This window comes from Nomascus leucogenys, chromosome 22a (assembly GCF_006542625.1).
Source record: "Nomascus leucogenys isolate Asia chromosome 22a, Asia_NLE_v1, whole genome shotgun sequence".
Classification (NCBI taxonomy): domain Eukaryota; kingdom Metazoa; phylum Chordata; class Mammalia; order Primates; family Hylobatidae; genus Nomascus; species Nomascus leucogenys.
The window spans coordinates 109,046,817-109,056,855 of record NC_044402.1 but is presented as its reverse complement, the minus strand read 5'-3'; the positions used below and the strand labels follow the sequence as shown (position 1 = coordinate 109,056,855).

At 40.8% G+C, this 10,039-nt stretch overlaps 1 protein-coding gene across 4 annotated transcripts in view; it reads right to left on the bottom strand.

Annotated features, from left to right (window-relative positions):
• Positions 1–919: 919 nt before the first annotated feature.
• The window catches only part of PTH2R (parathyroid hormone 2 receptor), a 127,618-nt gene continuing 118,498 nt past the window's right edge, over positions 920–10,039 (bottom strand). For 3 of the 4 annotated variants that reach the window (XM_030803443.1, XM_030803442.1, XM_003254012.2), the window contains 3 exons: positions 6,263–6,401; positions 4,734–4,775; positions 920–2,154 (listed from right to left, as the gene is read on the bottom strand). In XM_030803443.1, coding sequence (XP_030659303.1) covers positions 1,759–2,154; positions 4,734–4,775; positions 6,263–6,401 — 577 coding nt within the window. In that variant the 3' untranslated portion in view covers positions 920–1,758. The remainder of the gene's footprint in view (positions 2,155–4,733; positions 4,776–6,262; positions 6,402–10,039) is intronic. The other variant, XM_030803444.1, reaches the window with a different exon arrangement.

Sequence of the window (10,039 nt, the reverse complement as noted above, 5' to 3'; positions counted from 1 at the left end):
AGTCATTCAGCAAAATGACATAAATCAGCCTGATCCATATCATTTTATCTGGAAACATACTGTTCTGTGATTTTTTTTATTTCCTAGGTGTATGTCTTCTCCACTTGGTGGAAATTTTATAAGGATCAGAAGCTAAAACATACTACAGTGCAAGACTCCAAAGCACTCTCTATTCAGAATTCATTGAATTCTTTTTTTTTTTTTTTTTTTGAGACAGAGTCTCACTCTGTTGCCCAGGCTGGAGTGCCATGGCACAATCTCAGCTTACTGCAATCTCTGCCTCCCAGGTTCAAGTGATTCTCCTGCCTCAGCCTCCCAAGTAGCTGGGACTATAGGCATGTGCCACCACACCTGGCTAATTTTTTGTATTTTTAGTAGAGACAGGGTTTCACCATATTAGCCAGGATGGTCTTGATCTCTTGACCTCGTGATCCACCCACCTCAGCCTCCCAAAGTGCTGGGATTACAGGCGTGAGCCACCGCGCCCAGCCTTATTGAATTTTTGATGGGTTAATAGGCTACATATATACTGGTGACAATACAACATAATGATTAAGAACATGGGACTTAAAGTCAATAGAGCTGTCAATGACCAGCTGTGTGACTTTGGGCAAGTTAACTCCACCTCCACGAGTCACACTGCCATCTGTAAAAGGGGTGACAGTAATAAGACTTACTCCAGAAATTATAGTGAGAATTAAATAAATGAATGCTTGTAAGAACCTAGTAGCATGCCTGCTGATACATAATATGCCCTCAATACATGTTTCCAAACCTACAACATACTGAAATTTCAAGTTGAGTAAAGTACAAATGCTAAATGTTGATATGTATACATTTGGAGAAGGGAAGTTTGGTGTTTCTCAGAAATAAAGTGAGATGTTGAAAGAAAAATTTTAAAAAGTGATCCAAAATGTATTTTTAAAACACATTTTTAATTGATCCCACATGCCAAGTACAATGTAGTAATAGCTCAAATAAGAAAAGGATATAGATGCAGTGTGATTTGCTATCAAAATAAATTACAAACAAAATCAATTTGCAGACACAAGCTCACTAACTGAGGAAATCTTTCTACAAGACATGGTTTACAAAGAAGAAAGAGTGAAGACCTGAGGTCTGGCTGGTCACAAAGAGGACATTCAAAAGAAGGGATGTGTGAAATATTCTTTTTTGAGAAATTTTCCTTGTTCCCAGAAACACGTGTAATTGTTATAAATGCATTATTTTATCAATGTCCAGCCAACTAATTTTCCAGCAAGTACTTGTTCTTAGATCTTTTATCTTCCCATATTTTTTTTAGATCCTAATTGCTCCTATGCACAGGCAAAATAAATGCAATGATAGAAGTACATTAAAGTAACAAATAAGAGAATACTAGTTTCTAAAAGGAAAATGATACACACTAAATGATCATCATTATATTTAGGGTGATATATATGAGAGAAAGCTACAGCCAAGCAATTGCATCTTTTTTCTACCCAAAGGAGCAGAAAAAAATGAACAATCACAGAGCAAATACCATACATTAATTTAGAGGAAAACTTGATGCCAATAGAAGGTAATAAACCACTCCATTGACACTTGCCTTTTCATGTCTTTAGTATTTACAGGAGCCAATTCATGGAGCCTAAAAACTTTTATTAAGTAACACCTTAACTCTGAATTTTTAGCCTTTGAACATAGGGAATATCAGCCAAACCCTCTCACACAACCAGCCATTGGACCAGCCCATGAAAGTCAGCCACAAGTGTCCATTCAGAGAACATCTTCAGTTTCTCCTTGGCATCCTTCAGTGTCTGGGTTAGATTCCATAGGCCTGGAAGACTTCTCCATCAGAATATCATCTCCCTGCCTCCCACTATCTTCCTTGGTCTCCTCATGGAAAGAGTGTGGCAGGCAGTCCTGCTCTGAGTTACTCCAGACATAGCCAGGTAAAGTGATGTGGCTGTCAGGCTGTCTGCTGGCAATCTTGGCAGCTTTGCCAGAGATAAGCACCATGCGTGTGCTGGCCGCCACCTGTGACTGGCTGCTGGTGCTGTGCGTCACGGTGGTGAGCACTGAGCCGCATCTGCGGCTGCCACATGGCGGTGTCCTTTTCCAGTCCACGGAGAGATTCCACCGACTCCACATCTTCTTCACCTCTGCCTGAACCTAAGCCATGAGAAACATGTTGTGCATGAGAAATCCTAAAGGAGACCCTGCAGCCTTGTTACAAGGATGTTTGCCTTGATTTCAATGACAGCAACAATCATTGATTGAGGTTCCTCTACGTGCCAGGGACTTTATCTATGTATTTTCTCTCAACCTCAGAAAACTTTTGAGATAGGTGTTAGTTTTGGAGGTGAGCAAATCGAAGCTTAAAGAGAGGTAAAGGGACTTGTCCAAGATCAGAATTTAAATAGAAGCTTAAATGCAGCCAATAGAAATATCTGACATGTGGGAGAGGAAAAAAGGAGATTCTGGGTTGGAAGAGAAACTCAAGATAAACAGTGCCAGTGAGAACTTCAGAACTCTCGCTTGGCACATGACAGGCCCATTGGAACCCCTGCACTGAGACCTGCCCAAACTCAAGCATGGTTCTAGCAGCACAAGGTGGCATCCCTAGGATGATCTCAGCCATTGATAGTGCCTGCCTGAGAAAGCTCAGTGCTGCCAGGAGAATTTACTATTTGCTCTAGCCAGCACACACCTGATGATAGGCCCATGACTCCCCTTTCTTAGGGCATTTACTAAAAAGGGCTCACAATTGTAAATATGCAGCTCTTCTAACTCAGAAGCATCTCTGTCAAGGACCTGAGAGCCATCCCTTCAAAATATAAAAATCAAGAGGGATAAGGCCTCTTGTCTCCCAGTCTCTGTGGGAAGATAGAATTCTATCTTAAATAACTGCCTGCTTGCTAGCACAGCTGGCCTAAACGTGTTTATACTGACCAAATATTTTTTCACTTCTTTGACTCTACTGAGCCCTTACACTCCACCTCCCTCATTCTCCCTTTAAAATGCCCAAATCACCTCTGTGTGAAGTGGAATCAGGCTCAGCTCTTTCCCCTACTGTCAGTAGTTACTGAATAAAATCTGTTTTCACCACTTAAATTGCTGATGTCTTTGGCACCAGCTGAGGCTGAGGAATGGCATAGAAGGTACTCAATCTGAAATGTAACTGTCATGCTATCAATCTACATCGGCAGCCTGAAGGAGTCAGAGTGAGAAAAGAAGGCTCGTGGATAGAAAATCAGGCACTGCAAATGCATTCTTAATAGGGTGGGGCTCTTATTTCCATTCCTACTACTGAAGATCCATTTCTACTTCAATTGCCACTTTTCAAAAGAAAGTATATTTGGAAGTTCCATGGGAAGCAGTGGAAACCTGGTATGCTGATGTCACCTGAAACAACAAACTTCTATCTGTTCATCTTGGCAAAAAAAATCAACACCTGACTGACAGAGCAGAAGCACCATCATCTTGGACAAACACCACCACTTTAAGTCCAGCTCCCTTTCTAACCTCATGCATTTTGAGGAAATCACTTCCCTTCTAACAACAAGCAGCCAGAAAGAGCAGACAGTAAAACACTGATAAGACAGCTCGGGCACAGAGGAAGTGGAGAAAGTCTCCTGGGTAACCACCAAACTTCACAGTCTACAATGGACCCCAGTAAAACAGTGGGTCCTAATAAGCACATTCCTTTCCCTTTAGGTGCACCGAGATACGGAAGCTAAAAGCAGACTCGGGGGGCAGGGGGTAGGATGGGCTGTGCCTGCAGCTGCAGGAAGATGTATGGGAAAAGACACAAAAATTCTCCCTCCCAGATAAGCAAGACAAAGAGACACAAAAGCAGTCCAAGCCTGTGATAAGCTCTCCCGCCCTGAACCCTTAAAAACTCTTAGTCTGTAAGACAGAAGGCTCTCTGACCTAACTTGGCCAGAAGCCCCTCCCAGGTTTATTCTCCAAAATAAACCCATCTTTGACTGTTGAGTGCTTTTTGGGTTTCTTCTTCTTTCTTTAACTCTTAAACTGACCTACTTACCCCTCCTGCAAAATAAGGTAAGAACAATACAAAAGTAAGTCAGGAAATTAATTTAAGCTCTTTCTGCAAGCACTGGACTAGCATGCCACAATGTCCAAACCCTAAACATGGTCAGAAGCATCAGCTGGTCTACCACAATAAAAGTATCCATGCACTTCTGCGGCCTGCAGCAAGTTTAAAGTTTGAGAGAAGAAACACGGCAGCTCATCCAACAGCAGGGCATATTAAAAGTTACAAGGTAAAATGTACTATTATCTAGTGTAGTTACTTCTCTCCAGCCAACTCCTAAATGAACTGAAATTGTCCCATCATCATCTTATAGTTCAAAAAACATCAAAATATTTGAATGAATTTGTCCCAAGGAAACTTTTATTTGAGTTTTGTACAGAACTTGAAATGGAATAGAAGTTTAACTGGAATATGATGTTCACTGTCCATCCAAGTGTCGGTTTGTATTCCAACAAGTTGCTTTTTAATATCAGAGTGTACAGATGAGTTCACATTTAAAAGTGCTAGAAGAGGAAGACTTTAGGTTATTTACACTAATTCTTTCTTTTCCAAAATAATTTATGATTAAAATTATTGTAATAATCATAACCCGTTCCATCCTGGAAATCCTGGAAATTCTAAAGAGATTCAGGATACATTGTGATGGCCATTTACAAGCTGAAGTGAGACCTGTCCAAGGTTCCTACAAACCTACCTCTCCATTGCAGTAGCAGTAGATGATAGACACAAAGAAACCCTGCAGACAAAAGAGAAAGTTAGCCCACTGCCAACTCACGAAACTCACAGCACTAAAGCATCTTGTGCCAAAATGTGTACGTCCAAAAATTGTTTTTTATGATTCCTTCAGAGAATTACATACAAATTATTCTCTCCTAGTGTTTCCAAATCCTTATGTTTACATTAAATTTGTTTGACGTCTTTCCTTGGTGTCAGCTGAACCAAATAAGTCACTAAATAAAACACTCCAAGATACATAAGGAATAGGTTTCTATCCTATTAGTTTCATTTATGTTGTGACCCATGGATCACATGATACCTATCCTCTGCTTGGTAAGAGGAAGTTATAAGCTGTAAATGCTGAAAACTACAAACATAAAGTATCATATGGTAAGAATACAAAGAAACCTTTTATTTCATTCATTCAAAAATATTTATTGAGCTTATGCACTGTGGTAGCTGTTCAGCATGACAAGGGCAGGGATAAACAATGTAAACAAAAGAGACAAGTTCCCTGTTCTAGAAAGGAAGAGACATGGATAAAATATAAACAAATAGCACATGAGAAAAGTGCAAAATGATAAGGGTTATGCAAGAAAAGAAATGAGTGATTTTAAAAAGAGTAATGTAGTGGATATCTTAGATGAGCAACTCAACGAAGTATCTCTGAGAGTGATATTCAAGTGGGTTTGAGTGACAAGAACAAGTAGCCAGCTGTGTAAATATTTGGGGGAAAAGCAGTCCAGGCAAAGGGAGTACAAGTGTGAGCCCTGGAGGCAGAGGTGAACTTAAGCAACAGAACGTATGGAAGCAATACTGTGCCCTAACTTAATGAGCTACATGGAGGCTGGTATGATACAGGGTGAGAGGCAGACAGGCTCCACGACATGCAGGGCTGTGTATGCCAAACAATGGTATGTGAGTTTTAGTCTGACTGCAACTGGAAAGCTTCAGGTATTTCTGGCAAGTATATGACATGATCAAATGTATATTCTTAAGATTCTCCAGACTATGATATGTGGACTAGCAAATGAGTAAGCAGGACGAAGAGTAATCCATGTGAGAGATGATGGTAATTACAGCTTTAAATGAGATAAAATGTGTGCCAGCAACTTCTTCCTCAGTTTTGTCTCCCCTCCCCACTCCTTTTTGCTCTTTCCTGCCTTCACCTTCTTTTACTTTTATTTATCTTCCATACACACAAGCAGAGGTCCTCATTCTTATAGGTGTTACATATTTTACAAGATGTTTCCTTATCTCTCTGCCCAGGCTTTTTTGCGTGAGGAACAGCTCCAGAACTGCTCCTGCTGTGAGCAGAGGATTAACCTGACCTCTATAGGACAGAAAAGCACAGGCACTATAGAATATTGACCTTTCTGCCACCCCCGACTCCCCGGACAGGTGCATCAAAGCCAGAGAGAGGGCAGAGAAAAAGGTTGCAAGGGACCAAAAAAAAAAAAAAAACTGCAAATTACAAGAATCAGATGACTAGGCAGCACCCTTTACCTGAAAGGAGTTGAAGAAGAGCTCACAGTGCATGCGGATCTCCCACCCAAGCCCAGTGAAGGAGTGAGGCAGGCATACGAACACGATGTAATGCACTCCAAAGACCAGGACCAGGACCAGTGTCGATTTGGCCAGTTTCCTAAAGGAGAACAGCAAGCCTTTTCATTCATTAACTAGAGTGCCTTTCAGTAGAGACAGCGTGCTGGAGGAAAAAAAAAAAACTTAGCAGAGCTAATGGGGGTGGGGCTGACCCTTTCTTTTTATCTTTTCTTGAGACAGGGTTTCACTCTATCTGTCTCCCAGGCTGGCGTACAGTGGTGTGATCACAGCTTACTGCAGCATCGACCTCCTGAGCTCAAGCAATCCTCCTGTCTTAGCCTTCCAAGTAGCTGTGACTACAGGTCCTTGCCACCATGCCTATTTTTTTAATTTTTTTGTAGAGACAGGGTCTCACCATGTTGCCCAGGCTTGGGCTGACCTTTCTCTATCTCTTTGGATCCCACTGCTTCTACTAGTTTTTTCCCTTCCCTCCTCTTTCTGTCACTTACATACTAAATCAGGTAGTTTATTCTCACTCCCTATAATTGCTAGCCCCTAAATCTCTCCAGTCTTATTTCTACTCTTCTCGCTTAAAGGAATCTATTTACATAAAGTTGTAAAATGCCTTTTTTCTGTCCTAAGTTTCCTTTAACTTCTATATTTGAGACTTAAAGAAGTATTACTTCCATCCAGATTAACTGCCTTTACTTTCATAGAAGTAGTTTAGCTTATTTTGTTCATTTTAAAATCAATTACTCCCTTTTTTCCTCTTACATTTGTATCTCCATTTTTCACTGATGATGCTTATTTTGGGAGACATTTTATATTTTTCTATGAGCCATATGTGGTCAGTTCATCTTGCCTTCTCTGAATATTCTCTGCCAAATACTCTGTCTCAAAGTGCCTTTAGGTCTATTTTGTCTGTTTTTTTTGGCAAACCAAGTAGTTTGATATAGTTTCATCATTCTCCTTAACTGCCTCTTTCTACAAGTTTTCTTAAGTATTTGGAAGAATTCCAGGCTTTCCAATATGATGGTTATTCTAAGTGGGCCTCCATGATCCCCCCTCCTGCTATTTATGCCCCTGTTTTATCCTTTCCTTCTAATGCAGGCAAGACCTGGAACTTGTGTCTAACCAGTAGATTATAGCAAAGATGACAGCGTCCCACTTCTGAGATTACATTGCTTAAGGCTGTAACTTTCATCTCACTAGTAGACTGGCTCTCTTGCTTGGTTTGATGAAGCAAGCCACCATGTTGTGAGCTGCTATACTGAGAGGCCCATGTGGCAAGGAAAGGTGGCATCTGGACAACAGCCAGCAAGTAACTGAATCCTACCAACAATCACATGAACTTAGAAGTAGATTCTTCCCCAGTCCAACCTTAAAATAAGACCACAGCCCCAGCTGACAAATCAATTGCAGCCTGGTAAGAGATCCTGAAGCAGGGGATCCATACCCAGATTTCTGACCTACAGAAACTGAGAAATAGCAAGGGAGTTGTTTTAAGCCACTAGGTTTGTGGTCATTCCTTTTGCAGCAATAGATAGCTAGCACCCTCAAGCATACTATTTTCTGGGAGATTTTCCTGGAGTGGGTGAGGTTATACTTTTTATCCAAGAAATTGCCAAATCTGACTTCTTCTTTCATACTTATTGCAAATATCTCCCTTTCTCTGTGAATTATTTACACTCTAATAATCTCAAACAATTGACCCTCTTCCTTTCTCACTAGTCTTTCCTCCAGCTGCTTTATTTGTTTATCTGTTTTTCTTCTTGGAAGTAAGCTGTGTGAGTGAGTAGAGATCACGCTAGACTAAGGCTACAGAGATCTTGATTCAGGTTCCATACTTGATATTAACTACCTATGTGAGTGTGATTTAGTTTTATCTCCAAAATGAGGAAATAGGGCCTAGAAGTCCATATGAGCTATAATATTCTCAGGCTTTACTGGGAATCGTCTTCCATGTACATACACTTTCCTATCATAACCCTCTTGACAATAGGAGCTAAAATGTCCCATAAAATCATGTTGAAATCATATTGAAATGCCTAATGTAGATGTACATGGAGTTGTACATTTCCTCCACCTTATTGTCCTCTGCCTGTCTTATCTCTCACTAGTGCCTGAACCATCTGCTCCACCCACTCATCCTCACATTCAGAGCTTCCCTGCAGCCTATGGGCTTTCTCCTATGCTGCTCCTGGTCCTCACACCTCATACTTTGAGTTACCTACAGCCTATTCAATATGAAGATTCTACCTTAAATCTGTTCCATGTGAGGCAAGATCCCTGATAAACAGTGGGTTCCTCTGACCTAACCAGTCTTTTCAACTGTCAGGGCTCCCTGGGATGTGTTTGTTCTCCTGAATCCTGATGGTGAGTGCCCTCTTTCCATCACTGCCTATGTGGGCAGGACACTGAGTGCCTTCATGGCATTTTAGTTCAGCCTAATCAGATAAAAGGGGACAGAATTAACTCACTTGCAAAACCTTGAAAGAAGTCTTGTCTAACATCACTCTGAAACAAAAATTATATTTCCTCCTTTAAGATGAAAGGGTAAATCCTCCCAGAGACTGTTCTCAAAATCAAGCTACTGATTTTTCCTACTGTGTATGACTAGGAGCCCAAAATTAAGTTAAAAAAAAAAATACACCAGTGTAGCACATTGTGAAATTATCACAAATGTAAACATTGGGGACAGTTTGGTTCAATGCAGAATAAGGAAAAGTTGCTTTAGGCAACCAAAATGTAGTAGGTATCCTGCAGGCTCAGCCATCTGGGTTTTCTCCCTCTTTTTCTAGGACTAAGCTCTTTTATAACTCCATGGAGATAGAAGTTAGTTTATTAAAAACAGGTAGTAATTATATTCATTTTCTATTGTATAACAAACTAGTATGAATTTAGTGGTTTAAAACAATACTCATTTGTTCTCTCTCAGTTTCTATAGGCTAGGAGTCCAGGCACATACCCTGGGCCCCTGGCCCACAGTCTCTCAAGGCTAAAATTAAAGTGTTGGCTGCATTCTTATCTGGGCCTCAGGGTTCATTTCTAAGTTCATTCAGGTTGCTTGAAAAATCTCAGATTCTTGCAGTTGCGGGGCTATTTGTTGGCTGTCAACCAGCGGTCACTCAATACCAGCAGGCTTTTCTCAGGTTCTAGCTACAGGCCCTCACAACACGTCAGATTGCTTCCTCAAAGCCAGTAGGAGAATCTCTCTCCAAGCTCACAGGATAGAATCTTATATAACACATCATAATCACAGGAATGACTATCCTAACATCTTTGTCATATAAAGTAAACTAACCAATGGAAAGGCTACCCCATCACAGGTCTTACCCACACTCAAGGTGAAGGGTATTGGGGGAGCAGGATTTTACAAGGCTTATACACCCACAGGCAGGAATCTTGGGGGCCAATATAGAAATATGCCTACCACAGTAATGCAAATAATTCCTGCCCATAGAAATACAAATTCTGTCCAGTGGAATGTAACTAATTATAGCCCTGTGAATATTGATGAGCTTTGCTAGTTTGCATATGCCAGGCAAATGTGTACATGGGTCATGGGTCTGGCTGTTCACTTAAAATGGACTTTTACTCTCTATTCAAATCATGTAGCAATCCTGGGCACTGATTTTTTTCAGCATCCATATGGTCACCCATGCACATTGTACATTTTTATACCCTGGCTCTCTGAAAATGCACAGCTGTCTAATAAGATGGTTCAGGGATGTACCA